This window comes from Acartia tonsa, chromosome 1 (assembly GCF_053477335.1).
Source record: "Acartia tonsa isolate MP-2025a chromosome 1, ASM5347733v1, whole genome shotgun sequence".
Classification (NCBI taxonomy): domain Eukaryota; kingdom Metazoa; phylum Arthropoda; class Copepoda; order Calanoida; family Acartiidae; genus Acartia; species Acartia tonsa.
In genome coordinates this window covers 5,891,114-5,907,392 of record NC_137260.1, presented here as the reverse complement: position 1 = coordinate 5,907,392, position 16,279 = coordinate 5,891,114, and the positions used below count along the sequence as shown (strand labels likewise).

The 16,279-nt window shown below is 31.4% G+C and overlaps 2 protein-coding genes across 3 annotated transcripts in view; both read right to left on the bottom strand.

The window, feature by feature from the left end:
• Positions 1 to 2,610, bottom strand: part of LOC145304891 (CD63 antigen-like) — a 68,958-nt gene extending 66,348 nt beyond the window's left edge. For both annotated transcript variants that reach the window (XM_080146727.1, XM_080146717.1), the window contains exon 1: positions 2,468 to 2,610. In XM_080146727.1, the coding sequence (XP_080002853.1) occupies positions 2,468 to 2,529 (62 nt within the window). In that variant the 5' untranslated portion in view covers positions 2,530 to 2,610. The remainder of the gene's footprint in view (positions 1 to 2,467) is intronic.
• Positions 2,611 to 10,215: 7,605 nt separating this feature from the next.
• On the bottom strand, positions 10,216 to 13,139 carry LOC145322001 (uncharacterized). Its single transcript, XM_080163764.1, has 3 exons — positions 12,887 to 13,139; positions 10,750 to 10,820; positions 10,216 to 10,383 (listed from the first exon to the last, which is right to left on the bottom strand). The coding sequence occupies exons 1-3, from the start codon at positions 12,969 to 12,971 to the stop codon at positions 10,216 to 10,218; spliced, it is 324 nt and encodes a 107-aa protein (XP_080019890.1). The 5' UTR covers positions 12,972 to 13,139.
• Between the last annotated feature and the right edge of the window lie 3,140 nt (positions 13,140 to 16,279).

Genomic DNA, 16,279 nt, shown 5'->3' with positions numbered 1-16,279 from the left:
TTTGTTGAAAAACTGCTTGATACAGGATAATGTTTATGGACATACTTACATTTTTAGGCCATGATTATATAGTTGCTTTGCTTGAAACATTATACTTTGTCGTCCCAGGAATAAACATACCAAAAATCAGATCAATCGGATGATAAGATCACAAAAAAATTTGTTGTTAAAAAGTAAAAAATCAACATGTTTAAAATGGACGTACGGACATTCTTGTAATGATTATAGAGTTGCTACGCTTTCTAAATCGTACCTAACTACCAAAGGAATCACCATGCAAAGTGAAATCGATAGGACAATTCTAACATGCCTAAATTAACTAAAAAAGCTACCCGTTTGTGACGGACGTACGGACCGACCCTAATTATAGAACAGCTTCGCTTTTAAAAGTATTAACTCATCTTTTGAGAAATAAGTCCCCTCGCAAATAATCTTCATTGATAAAAAAAATGTTTTCAGCGTATTTTCTTATGTAGAAAAAGGACAAAGAACCAAAAAACATTTTTTTATTTTTTTTTTTTTTGGGGGGGGGAGGAGGGTTCATCTTTTCATATTTTTATTGCATTTCTTTATGGGGATTTACTTTCTCTCCCCAAAATAGATCAAAACCTAACCAGAAACTCTAGGAACCCTACTTGTAAAAGAAATTAGACAAATCAAGTGGTAAACAACACATTTGGGTATACTTTATTTATATCTTGAGAAATATTTTGTGGCAAAAATATTTGCACGGTTTTAACTGAACACTTTTTTTTGCGAAAATGAGTAAATTCTCTGAACCATTAGTTACGGAATATTTTGGAACTTTGACAATTATTTACTCATAATGACCATAATATAAAGTAGCAGAACAGAATGTCTGTCTGTCTATTTGTAGCCAAAGACATCTGTAGACTGTAATAGGATGACTTTTAAATTGAATTTACAATGACTAATAATAGCCAATATCATATTGGTAATTAAACATTTTTTTATCCTTGACTTTTAAGGGAAAAAATATTATTTTTTATATTTATTGTTCAAATATTTACGAAGAATTGAAAAAATAATATTGCATAATCCTATCGAAAAAGGGACACTAAAGAAATTTGATTATAATAAAATATAAGATTAACTCAAAACAATGACCTATGTGAAGCTTCCCTAAAGTGAAGAACTTAATTGGTTCAGTGGTTATCAAGGTTTTTAACTTGCAAACAAAAAATATTTTTGGTGGTTTAATAATGTCGCTTCATAAGTTTAGATTATTACCTCTTATTATACTATTTATAATATAGAATTTTCTGTCAGAAGCTTAATATCTCTTTATCTAGTGAACGATTGAGTTCTTTTTTTAAGCTTTACATAGGTCCTGTGTCGTTTTCAGGTCATTCTGTTTTCAGATTGAAGTCTTAGAATGGTTTTAAGCTAATGTTCTTGCCCTTCTGGGAATACAGAGTCTCTAAAGACTTGGGGCATAGCCCCATATATATTACTAAATAAAAAATAAATATCGAAAAGTAGTGTCCTCTTAAATTAATCAAGAAAAAATGACCAACGCAAAACTTTGGCAAAAATTAATTCTTAAAATCACGATTTCAATAATGACTAAAATTTTGATTATACCATAATTTGTTAAAAGAAAAATCCGTGAGATAATTAATCGAGTGAGAGAGAGCAGGGAGGGAGGGGACATTGGGCTGTTTATTACACTAGTTCCCAAAGTTTTATAGTAACGTTTCTTACTCGTTGGTCTAAGAACTTTGATCGCATTTTGATTTATTGGTTCATGAAGTTGAGTGTCCAAACGTTTCAACCACTAATTGTAATAAATATAAGGGGTAATTTTGTGTATTATCATTGGGGATGTTCATCAATTTATTGGGCATTGTGTTATCCTTTTAGATCCCTGAAGAGATAGAGTGGGAAGGAAATTAGTCAGAATAATAGAAATAAAAAGTCTAGATGAGCAATTCCTTAATTGCACCATTAGTAATACAGTGTAAGAACAATCCGACAGCATCATTGGTTAGAAATAAATGTTTTTAACATACACACAGACGTACATCCTTCTACTTTATAATATATGATGTAAACCGCGATTGTAGCTGCGGTGATTGGTTCGAATCTCTACGCAAACGCGTCATACCTAATGATGTTAAGAATTTGCCTTATTTTCTTTATATGTCATTTGTTCTGAGAGTATGGGGAAAGCATTGGCCCAAACTTCTTATCATGCATAGTTATGTAAGTCTTTCGGATAAAGGTCGTGCAATCAAAAGGTTGGATGTCTGCAATTGTTGGAATGTTACTCAAATATCCTTTTATATAAAGTGTTAAGGATTTTTTTATCTAAAGCTAAAGATCTCAGAAAATGCTGGTTAAAATTGGCTGTGTGTTGTGGCAGGATAAGCCATTTCCTGACCTCTCTTGCCCTTCCAAGGGCTAGGGGCGAAGCAACAATTATATATGTATAATGTAAGTTCCTAGTGCGAGGCTGCTGGCGATGATCATGAGAACTGGAGAGCCCATGAAGAGGTTGGAGGCCATGGTTAACAGGTGCAGCTTGAAACTACCCAGGAAGATGGCACTGCAGGCAGGTCAATATTCAGATATTAATATTTTGGACCTACCTGACCTATGAAATAGCCTAAAACCTAACCTAATTCCCTAATACCTTAATTCGTAGGTTTTAAAATCTAGCTAGCAGTGTATAAACAAGCAATCTAATTCTGCATATTTTATCTTAACTTGGATGTACATTAACAAGGATGGAAACATCCATAAAAGCGAAGCACTGAAACGGTAGGACAAACGGACATTAACACTTGTATAGTGTTAGAACTTAATTATCATAATATAAATTTATAAGAGTCAAAGCAAAATTGTAAGTAAATTTGTTGTAAAACTACTTGATACAGGATAATATTCATGGACATACTTACATTTTTAGGACTTGATTATGGAGTTGCTTCGCTTATTACATTATACTTTGTTGTCCCAGGAATCAGTATACCAAAAATCAGATCAATCCGATGATTTGATCACATAAAAATTTGTTGTTAAAAAAGTAAAAAAATCAACATGTTTAAAATGGACGTACAGACATTTTGGTAATGATTATAGAGTTGCTACGCTTTCTAAATCGTACCTAACTACTAAAGGAATCACCATGCAAAATATGAAATCGATAGGACAATTCTAACATGCCTAAATTAACGGAAAAAGCTATCCGTTACGGACGGACGTACGGACGGACCGACCCTAATTATAGAAAAGCTTCGCTTTTAATATATATCCTCTATCGTCTTTTCCTTTAAGACATTTTATAACTTAAGTTCAAAGGATGTAGCTGTTTTAAGAATCTTAAGTGACTCAAATAACAACCAAAATGATTAGAAAACAAAAGAAATTACGGACGGACCGACCCTAATTATAGAAAAGCTTCGCTTTTAAAAATATTTAGGATCCTATTCTTATGAAACAATAAAATAGGAATAAATTATTACACCAGAATAAGGAATGTTAGTAGGATTGATCCTTTTACCTTTAGTGGACTAACTTAATTTAAACATGACGAGTTTGAAATTTATTTTAGAAAGGTAACAGGCTATCCATGTGTCTTTCTGTCTGTAGCTCAAGATCTCGCCAATCCATTTGCCATTTTTCTTTAGAGTAAAGCTTTTTACAGAAAAGGGGTATTATCCTCTTCGGATTTTTTTCAAACCAGAAAGAGGATAACGACAGGGAAGATTTATAACTAAAATAATCGGCCCGGAAAAAATCACAACCTTTCCCTTGTAAAACCAACTAACTAAACAAGAGGACCTTTTTTTATTAAAATTGTATTTTTATTTTGGGGGGGGGGGGGTATATCTGTTAGGAATTATGATAATTGTACTGGAATGTGAGATAAATAAAATATATCTACGCATAAAAACATCAATATTTAACATCGTAAATTCTACTTTATTTTGAAACAATTTTAGATAATAAAATATTCATGTTTTTGTTAGGGTAGCTATGCTTTAACTTTTCAGAAAACTTTTTCAGTATGGCTTCGAAACCAACCGATTGATATCCGCTGGATTAGAACCGGTTCTCAGACATACAGAAAAATCATGTATGGCATCATATTTTCCACGAGAACAAAAATAAAAATCATAAGATTATAACCAGTTTTGTTAGCCTGGGCCTTCGGAACATCGGTACTAACAAAACTAGCTTTAATTTTAATTTTTTTCGATTTTAAATATCAGCGGAAAGCTGTCTATAATACGATGCGATAAATAACTATAACAAATTTAGATTAAACTTTGAGGAATAATACAACAATTGATAAACATGTTTGTAATTTAAATTATTGATTAAAATGTTTAAAAACTGCAATTTTGAAACAACCAACTAAAATTAAATAATAGTACCCAAATTCTCTTATCCAAAGGTTACGAATACGCTAAATATAAAACTTTGGGTACCAATTTTCCAGTATAAGGCATTTTTTTTCAGCCAGGATACCAATATTGTTCATCCACTCATGGACAATATTTCTCTTGTCGTTATGATACTACGTATATTTTCTATTCTTTACAAAATATGAAAAAAACACATTTATTTTATAAAAATCATATTTGAATTTTGTAAACTATTTAAATACTCTGAGCTAGCTGATAATCTATTAATTACCTAGTATTAGGCCAAATCTTATATATTTAGGCTAGCCTTTCAAAAAATCTAAAACTAAAAAAGGAAATCTTCTACAAAGGACCAAGGATATTTATTACAAAAAAAAAGTGGGGGGGATTTTTTTGGTTTTTTGGGGGGTTGGGGGTGTCCCACCCCCCAAGAAAATAGCTTAAAACCACCACAGGACCAATAGGTATTTACCCTGAAGAGTAGAATCCGATCGGTTCAGTGGTTACCGAGATCTTAAGGGACAGACAGACGGACAGACAGACGGACAGACGGACAGACATCGTTCTACTTTGTATTATAGACTAGCGGCTTCGCCCCTAGCCTCTAGGGGCTTCGCCCTATATAGTTTTGGGAAGTCAACCCTCCTTAATAGAAATATTCAAAAAAATATTCTTTGTTTAATTACTCTGTGATAAAATTAAACCCAGGTTGTGCGCTTTATGCAGAAAAATTTTGTACAAATTAAACCCAGGTTGTTTGCCGTATACAAAAAAATTTCAATTCGTAAAAATTAGACCTAGGTTGTTCGCATACACAAAAATTAAAATTAAAGATATATATTTTGATTTTTTTTGGGGGGGGGGATTCATGGGGGCTTTGCTCCATGTTGCAGTGGGGTTCCCCCACCCCAATTACTGTTTTTTGTTTTAAAAAATTAAAAAAAAAAAATTTGGAAGTGGGGATTTTTTTTATTTTTGGGGGGGTTGGAGTGTCCCACCTCCCAAGAAAATAGCTTAAAACCACCAGAGGACCAGTAGGTATATTCCCAGAAGGGTAGAGCCCAATTTGATCAGCAGTTACTGAGATTTTACAAAAAAATGTAAAAAAAAAATTTTGGGGGGTTGGATTTTTTTTATTTTTGGGGGGGTTGGGGGTGTCCCACCCCCCAAGAAAATAGCCTAAAACCACCACAGGACCAGTAGGTATATTCCCTGAAGAGTAGAATCCGATCGGTTCAATGGTTACCGAGATCTTAAGGGACAGGCAGACAGACGGACAGACAGACGGTCAGACGGACAGACGGACAGACATCAAGCTACTTTTTATTATAGATAGTGTAAGATCCAAGTAATAATAAATCCATTGGTAAAGTACAGAGAAAGGCGAGAATTAAATAGAAAGAAGATTGAAAGAATAAATGAGAAATTTTTTAAAATCTTGGCTCAAATATTCTCACACTTTTGGTGAACATTCTTACATGGGAATTTACAAACAGAAAGAGAGACGTTGAGAATTAAATCCAACAAGGATGAAAATATCCATAAAAATGGATATATTATTACTTGGATGTTACACCAGATTTTCATATACTCTGACAAATTGATGCTTGTAGCAGACTTATTAAACGATATCCCCCATACACCACCTTTTACCCTTTCCCCTCCTCTCCTACTGAATGAGCGAACTGAACAATAAATGAGTTCCATGTTAGCAACCTAAATTGACGTCAATTTTCCCATGTCTTAATATTTACGTGTATTACATATCCATTATGATACGTAGGTAGGAGGTATTAACAAAGGTAATTCAATAACATCTATTTAGGTAAAAACAACCTTTTGAAAAAAAAGGAATAAATACCAAATATCTAAGAGTATTTAGTGCTAACTTACTTGTTCCAAATATAAACTAACTTAACCGGACCTACAGTAATAAATAAAACAAAAAAAGAAACTACTTCCCTACTTTATGTACAACTAGCGGCTTCGCCCCTAGCCTCTAGGGGCTTTGCCCCAAGAGGTAATTAAAAAAAATTGGAGATGCAACCAATAATTTCAAACTTATTAAAAAAATAGGGTGATTTTTTTTGTTTTTTGGGTAGAGGTTGGGGGTGTACCACCCCACAAGAACCCTAAAACCATCAAAGGACCAGTAGGTATATTCCCTGAAGAGTAGAATCCGAGATCTTAAGGGACAGACGGACGGAAGACGGACAGACAGACATCAAGCTACTTTGTATTATAGATTTATTTTGGGGATAAGCGCCTGATAGTATAAAGAAATGCTGAAAGTAAGAATTCATAATGACCATTTTTTAGAATAGATTTGCTTCATAGAAATGTTACATAGTTCTTAGGGTGCCTAAATTCAAATAATTACAGTACCTTTAATTCTAGCAAGAATGTTATTACGATGTGATCTGAATAATAAAAAAATGTTTAAGAATCGTCCTTGAATTGACGAGTGGGCCCTGAGAAATTCCCAATTGTTTGCATAATTACTTTAGTTTAGCCAAACCAGTGTTCAACCTTTACAGTAAAAATCTACAGATTTCAAGATAATAGATATTGACAATTATAATCAGTGGCGTTCACAGGGTTTTGACACTCCCCTTAAACCTAAATCGAGGGGTGTCATTCTAATTTCTAGAGGATACATTAAATATCCTCCTTTTTTTCTTCACACCACCCTAAATATAAGAGTGTTGTGACTTTTCTACCTTGGCACCCCCTTGAATGTTGAGAAAGGTGTAGTATGGGGGTCACTCTTGACTCTTGTCAAGGCGGTGTTTAGGGATGTAGGTGGTTGGACACCTAGTGGTAGGGATGGGGGGGGGGGGTGGTGTATCCACAGCCCTTAATATTTCCAGGTGGAGCGATACCTTCCCCTAAACCCCCAATCTGCATGCCTCTGTTCTTTTGATCTTGGAGATCTTCCAAAAGGTGAAAGTTTGGTTCTAATGAATACAAAAATCAAAAACCTTTAAGTCTACAATAATCATTATTGAAACCCAATGTATCTTTTTCAGGTTTACAGTGATAAGCTACAGAAATTAAACTTAAGGTTCATTGCTATTTTTAAAATTAAGACAATTCCAATTTTTCTCGTTATTTTACAAGAACATTTGTTAAGTAACACTAAGCAATGTCATTGAATCATAAAAATTCAACACAAAATATGGCCGTAGGTAAATTTTAACATTAAATTTTTATGTAATGAATTAAAAGTGTACGATAAAAGAATCAATATCATCTTCTTTTCGTTTCCCACTTATTTCTATTATGCCTTTTTTTAATAAACGGATGTATTCTCTGAACAAAAAAAGGTTATAACTTATACTGAAAAGTAACTTTTTTCAGTCGATTTTCCATACATAATAAGATCTAAAAATCTCAGTTCTTTATGATCATATTTTTTTTCTGCTGGTGTGAAAGTGTACAGAGAACAAGGAAATTCACGAAGAAATAAATGCTTAAATGAAATTTATTAAGCCACCCAAAGTTTTATAATCAAGCTCTATCTCAATCTATCTTTCTAATAATTACAATTTGTAGAAAGAGTAATTTTGATCATCATCATTGGGGATGAACAATAACATCAATTTAAAGTCCATTGTCTTCACTCTTAAGATTTCAAGAATATTCACAAACAAACAAAAAGTTGAAGAGAAATTAAAAAGAAAGACAACATAACACAGAAGTTGCGAGAAAATGCTCAAAAAATCCCACAACATTTTAAAATGTTCTGGCCACTCGACAAAAGCCAGGTCTTTCCCATAGGCAAAAAGTTAAGCATAAAGAACGAAAGAACAAGAAATATATTGTCCAAAAGAAGCACAATTAAAATTATGTAGGGGGAAAAGGTCACTTAAAAATCGGACATGTGACGTCATAAAAATGAGGGGGATGAGAGGAGAAGTGGGAAAGAAAACCCCTAAAAAGTAATACAAAAGAATGTGGAATTAATATGTGGCAAGCATTTCCCTTTTTGAATTACGGTTAACATGTTTGATTTTAAAGTTGCCTAACAATCCGTCAGATGACGGACGGACATAACCTAATTGTAGAGTAGCTTCGCTATTGAGAAAAAAAGATGATAGGGTGTGAAAGAATAATTCAGGGATCTTAAGGGATAAGACAATCAACGATAATATATTGATATACATCCTAAATGATGATAAACCAATTTACCCCAAGGAAGTTGTTTAGTTAACGAATAAGATAACGGGTTGTAAAAATTTAAGCACCAGTGTAATTTATAGTCCAATGTCCCTTTCCTCCATGGAACAGTGGCATGATTATTCAACAATTGTTTAACAGCATAGTTATTACGAATTTATTTTGCCAAAAAATTAATAAAAAATCTGCCAAAAAGTTGGCAAAGAAGAGGACATATTTTTTTTATTTCCTTCCGTTTTGTGGACATTTTCGCACATTTTTGAGAAAATTATAAAGGAAATGGAATTAATTTTGCCAAAGTTTGGCGTCTTTTATGAATGGGTAAATTTAAAAATTCGCAAGCAAATTTTGTTTTTAATATCAGCAAATCCTGTTTATATGGTAACATGTGTTTAAGTAAGAAATTATTTAAATGAGCATTTCCTGTTTAAATAAGATTAAATAAATATTCATGTTTTTTTCATGAATACAAATTTTTTGGAAAGGTTTCATACCTTTTTTTTAATCATCCTTAGGATTTAACATCAAAATCCTCTGTGTAATACACAATCAAACTCAAATTTTATCCTTTGATATAAAGTACTAACATTTTTTGTCTGAAGCTTAAAATCTCTGAAATTACTTTTTAGAAAGGGTTATACTGTTTAAGGAAGCTTTATAAATATCTTGGGTTGGTTTTAGGCTACTTTCCTAGCCCTCTCCTAGAGGCTACGGGCGAAACAACTAGTACTTATTTATAAATCAACTACTCATATTTACCATTACCAAGCTTCATTGAAAATTGTTGAAGATCTTTCAGGACACATACACGAACCTAGTAATAGTGTCTAACTTTTTATCTTTGTGACGTAACAAAAATCGAAGGATGAGAGGAAAGGTGGGAAAGGAAACCCCTAAAAGAGAAATGGATTTTTGTTACGTCACAAAGATAAAAAGTTAGACACTATAACTAGGTTCCACATACACAATACGCCAGGGAGGTAAAAAGGGGACTTTGGGCTGTTTATTACACTAGTCCCCAACGTTTTATTATACAGTTTTCTTATTATTAACTTTGGGCACTTTGATTGTATTCATTAAGTTGAGTGTCCAAATGTTTCAACCACTATAATAATATCTGATATAGTTCCTAATGACGAGATTAACTATAGTGAGTACAATAATAATAATAATAATATCTGATATAGTTCCTAATGACGAGGTTAACTATAGTGAGTACAATAATAATAATAATAATATCTGATATAGTTCCTAATGACAAGGTTAACTATACTGAGTACAATATTAATAATAATAATATATGATATAGTTCCAATGACGAGGTTAACTGTACTAAGTACAATAATAATAATAATATCTGATATAGTTCCTAATGACGAGGTTAACTATACTGAGTACAATAATAATAATAATATCTGATATAGTTCCTAATGACAAGGTTAACTATACTGAGTACAATATTAATAATAATAATATATGATATAGTTCCAATGACGAGGTTAACTATACTGAGTACAATAATAATAATAATATCTGATATAGTTCCTAATGACGAGGTTAACTATAGTGAGTACAATATTAATAATAATAATAATATCTGATAAAGTTCCTAATGACGAGGTTAACTATACTGAGTACAATATTAATAATAATAATATCTGATATAGTTCCTAATGACGAGGTTAACTATATAGTGAGTACAATAATAATAATAATAATAATATCTGATATAGTTCCTAATGACGAGGTTAACTGTGCTGAGAACAATAATAATGGATAGAAGGGAGAGGAACACTGTCACCCGGAAACCCTGAATAGCCAGCAAGCCACATTTTAAACATCACCAAGAACTATCATTCTTATAAGGAGCTCAGCAGTAACTTATTTTAGATTTAATTTTCTTACAAAAGGATTAAGTGGTGCTATCCCTCAAAATTATTGAAAAAAAGGTGGTAGAGAGGGTCTTTCATTATTAACTCTTGCGGGGTTCATATTTGCGATTTCCTAAGATAACATAACCTAACCTATTTTTAATATATTTTCAAAATAAGGGGGATTGTAAGTTCTGTGCCCGACTAGCTACTTTGAGGGAAATCGTCAAAAAAAATTTTCTTCTCATAAACAACAATTTTTGTAAAGTTTTTAATAAAAACAAATTGTTTAAAATATGCATTGCCTTTCGAGCCAACATGTCTGCCATCTTGCGTTTTCTTTCAGAACTAGAGTTACCGTCACTAGCACCATTCACTAGAATATATAGATAAATATATGGATGGGTAGAGCCAACATGTCTGCCATATTGCGTTTTATTTAAGAAGTAGAGTTCTATCTAGTAAAATAGATAGATGGATAAATAGATAGATAGATAGTGTAATGCTTATTGATGTTGGATGTTGCCCCATCCAAGCCTTTTACCCCATTTTCTCTCATTTTACGGGATCAATGAACTGATAAATAAATGAGTTCTATTTTTAAAGACATATAGATAAAATGTTGATAAATAGATAAAATCATGAATGCAACCTATTTGAATGAATAAATGATGTGGTATTCATTTAATCCTAAATTAGAAATGGTGTCAGATTTCTTACATTAATTTTAGCCTGATTATTTTTGAAAAACTGCTTAAATACAATTTCATTTTTATGACTTAATTATAGAGATGCTTGGCTTATTAAAAAATCATATGAATAGGATACTTAAATAAAAAAAAATTGAATTGACGTACGGACATTCTGGTAACGATTATAGAATTGCTACGCTTCCTCAATCGTACCTAACTGTTATAGGAATCATCAGTCAAAGTTTGAAACCTATAGGACATTTCTTACATGTCTAAATTAACCAAAATAGCTAACCGTTTCGGGAGGATTGACCCTTATTATAGAAAAGCTTTTAAAAACGAAGGATTAATTGTGAGTGATTATGGCTGCGACTGCAACCGCCGAGCCCTTAAATTGAAAACTAAATAATGAAGTAAGGAGATCATGTATGTAGAAGGTGTCAAAACTTATGTATTCAGTGACGGAATGCATGACACAACTGTATAACGTTGTAACCTTGATGCTTGTATGAAATGTGTAGCTATCATATAATTCACTTTGAATCCCTTTCATATATCATTGTTGTTAAAGTTGTGTGTGTTCTGGTTATAACTACTGAATCACTGAACCTTACCCCGCCCCCCCCCCCCCCTCCTATTTTTGAAATAAAAAATATGGGGACATGTATTTTTCATCCTATGCCTATGCGATTCTTAAATGTTTAATCCTATTTTTGAAAAACTGTAGATTTACTTATTCTTGTATGTTTTTATATTGGATAGCTGTGGTAATTGCTTTATTGTACTAAACTAGAAAAAATAAAACAATTTCCCAAATGTACAATAAGTACCCCCATCCTTCTTTATTTTTCTTGTTTAGAAATTTATCGACAGAACAAAACCTAAACCCATCCTTCATTTCATTTAATGAATTGTTGGATGCTTCCCTAAAAGGAAGAACTTAATCAGATAGCGACATCTTAGCGGACATTTATAAAAAAAAACACAAAGGTTCACATAGGTTTTGGAAGGGTTCTAGGCTATTTTTCTGTCCCCTTCCCATTCGAATACAGAGCAAAAAGACACAAACGCTTTATGTACAAAAGGTACAAAAGGTACAAACGCTGGCTTAAAAAAAATAATTAAGGGGGTAGGTGGTTTCAGTCCCAATTTAGATAAAAGGAAAACACATCTTTGAACAAAACATGAATTTTACGCAGAGAAAAACAAAGTAATTGGGAAAAGAATTTGACAAATATAAAAATGCTACGCAAAAATGTTACATAGATAGATAAATAATTTGTTTGTGCGTAGTTCCACTAAGATCTCGTTAACGGCTGTACTTGAGGTCGTTCAACATATTTTAAGAGAGTAAAATTTTGGTTTGGAAAAGGTTTTAGGCTTTTTAATAAGGGGGATCACTGTTTTACACTTTTTTTTCTTCAAATTTACAAGGATGACAACAAGTTGTAAAAAAAGCAGATGTTTAATGTTCATAAAAAAGAGAGGGGAAAAAGAACAGCATAAATAAAAAATAACAAAACGTGTAAGTTAATATTTATGTATTTTGCATAATTGAAACAGACCAACGAACCAGGTAAATTATTTACTGTAACTGTATCGTTATCGTATCATTCCAAAAATGATTATCCGTATCTGACATAAATTCTCCCTAAATTTTTCAGACATACAGAAGGAAATTCCGAATTATAGAGTAACTTCGCTTCTATAAAAAAGTTAAAGTTAAAGTTTAATATTTTTTTAAAAATACCTTTTTTCTCGATGGTGGAAACTTTTTTGACTGTGACACTAGTTCTTTTCACCTTTTCTGGACTCATGCTCTTTTCACGACCCATTTCTATTTTTAACTGTGTGTGTCTTTTTGTCTATTGAAAAATTTTATATAATGTTTTGGATGATTTTTTTTGGAAAATCTTTGATATGTAGATTTTTTTGGAAGCACTTGATTTTTAACTTTTTGTTTCTTTGGTATGATACTATCCAATGCTGTGGCTCATTTTAGACGTTCTGAAAAATTAATAATATATTATACTCAAAAATATGCTAGTACCCAAGCTCATATAATCACATTCTGCAAATCGCTGCCTCAAAAAGTTTGGGGCCTTAATTGTTGGTTTGGAAACTTTTCTATAATATTACCTTTTATAAATGAATGTACATCAATTTATCGTTTATTGTTTTTTTATATAGGCTTTTTGCTTTTTTTTCGGGAATTAAAAGAATGTTTAATAATTATCTTATTTTATTTTAATGCAAAAAAAAATTTATCTGTACTAAAAAAAAGAAGAAACAATGAAATTTGAGCAGGATTTCGTGCAATATAAAAAGAAAATGAAATCAGTGAATTGATATAAACAAAAGTGTAATTTAGGGATAAGACAAAGACGATGACTCAATAAGACACATCAGAATAATAAAGTTATAACAAAAAAAGTCTTGGCACTGCTAGATTGCTCCCCCCTGAATGGAAGTGTTATTTTCAGTCTAATGTCCCCTTCCTTGAGTACAATTGCACTTTTAGTGTTAAAAGCGCAGCCACTTTTTAAATTGTATGTCAATCACAGAATAAGCTTTATTTGTAATGGTTTATTCTAACTTTTGTTTTTTGAGAAATGATTTGTAATGAAGAGAAGAGAAACGTATTCTAAATGTCGTTATTCTTGAGATTGTTTTTTTTTCATCCAGCCTAAAATCAAAGTTTTAGGATTAGAGTAAAACACTATAGAGAGAATAAGGGTTAAATAACTGTATCTCCCCATCGCAACCACCTTGTGCAACCTTTCTATTGGGTCATTGAAAATCAACCAATGGTGTCGCTTATATCAACACAGCCAAGTAGAAGAAAATAATTTAGAAGCAGACGAAGAAGGAAGGAAGGTAGTTGTCTGTATATACATCTATACTATAGATCTGTTGAAAACAAGGACAATAATGTTAAAAAGTTGCGAGCAGCAAAAACGAAAATTAACTGTAAAGTATTAGACATTTAAAAACAATTAGTTTAAAAATCAACATTATCGAGATGTCGGGTCAAACTTACTTTTTAAGACTTAATCATATAGATGCTTTTCTTATAACATTAAGTCCTAATGTCCTTGTAATCAATATTTTGATTTCAAGGAATAGGCTAATTATATCATTTAATACAATATAATCAAAAAAGTAAAAAAAAACATTTTGTCAAAAAACATCATGACTTTCTTGTAACGTGTAGTATAGAGTTGCTACACTTTCAAGATTGTACCTTCTTCTTACAAGAAGTCAAGTTTCAAATAGATAGGACAATTTTAACATGTATAAATTAACGATAAAAGATATCTTCTACGGATTTACGAATGAACGAGTCGACCCTAGTTGTAGAAAAGTTTCTCTTACTTAAATTTACTTAGATATTAATAATGCAAATTTTAAATGTCCTAACATATTTCTGTGATTTGTCATGTCATGGTTTTTGATTCATTGTATGCTCCGCTTCAGTGGATTCAAGCATCTTTGTTAGATAATTATAAGGTTCCAATATAGGGATATATATTCTAATAGGTACAAAACATAGGGTCTGAACCCCTGCTGGTTACCAGATATAACCTAACTTTACCTGACCAAAAGTAATAAACTAACTAACTAAATACTAACTTATTATATTTACCAGTCTCGACTAGACACTTTAACGGAAATTGCCAAGTATTATGCTTAAATTGTTATCATCCAAAATCAAATATAAGGATTTGTTTTATTTTACTTAAAACAAAAATGTAGAAATTAAAAAGTCTATCACAAACAAACACACATATAAACTAAATTAAATATGACTCTGTCTGTACTCTATGTGTGTAAATTGCTTTTAAAGTTAACATGTAATAATTCTCAATTTATTTCATAATAATTTAATGAGTCTCTTAAATTAATTTTAATTTCTTGTGCAAAATTCTATTTTACTTGAAATTTAAATGATAGTTTTAATCTTTAAAAATCAAAGATTTTTCGTTTATTTTGAACTAGCTTGTAATTTAGTATAAAGCTACTCTAGAAAGATTAACACCTTTGAATAGCTCTGAGAATTAAATTGGGGTAGGATTTATAAGCCAGTAAAAAATATCTTATTTTGCTTCCATTTTTTTCATCAGTCATTAAAAAGATAAACTTTATTGAATTCATCTTCTTATTTTATATATTTTTTATAAAATACACTCCTAATTAAAAAAAATGCCCATTCTGGCAAGTAAATTACTGGTCGAAAAGTTTGAACACTTCTGGTTAGAACCAACCAATAAATTCAATAAAAATACACTAAATCTTAAGTTAACTAGTGAGTGAATACATTCATAAAACGTTGGGTACCAGGATAAGAAAAATAATACACTTATTATATCTGGTTATGTATATTGTTGTACTTGTTAGTTGCATGATAAGTTTACATAATCCAGGCACATGCCAACTTGTGTTATATTTATCAGGGCTACAGAATACAGGGATAGGGTAAAGGAAGATAAGTTTACATAATCCAGTCACATGCCAACTTGTGTAATATTTATCAGGGATACAGAATACAGGGATAGGGTTTAGGAAGATAAGTTTACATAATCCAGGCACATGCCAACTTGTGTTATATTTATCAGGGATACAGAATACAGGGATAAGGTTTAGGAAGATAAGTTTACATAATCCAGGCACATGCCAACTTGTGTTATATGTATCAGGGATACAGAATACAGGGAAAGGATAAGGGAAGATATATTATTGGTTCTATTTTCCGTGTACAGTAAAATATTGACATTTTAAATAATAAGTTAAATCCTTAATTTATTGAGCATTAAAGAGATTTCGCTTTTTATACTCACCATACTTTATTTATTAGTTGTTATAAAATTACCACTTAAATATATTTTTTTATTATTTTATATATATATCCCTCATATTTCTGATGATTTACTCTTAAATTATAATTTTATGTAATATATTTTTAATAATTACGTCAGGTGCAAAATTAACAAAAAGAAAGAATTGGTTTGTGTTTTGTTGTTCTTTTCATTTTTATAGCAAAGATAAATACAACTTCTATATTTATTGGTTGTCTAAGTAAGTATTATAAAAGGAAAATATCTCTTTATTTTCTTGTTATCGGTAACTTTTCTACTTGTTAAAA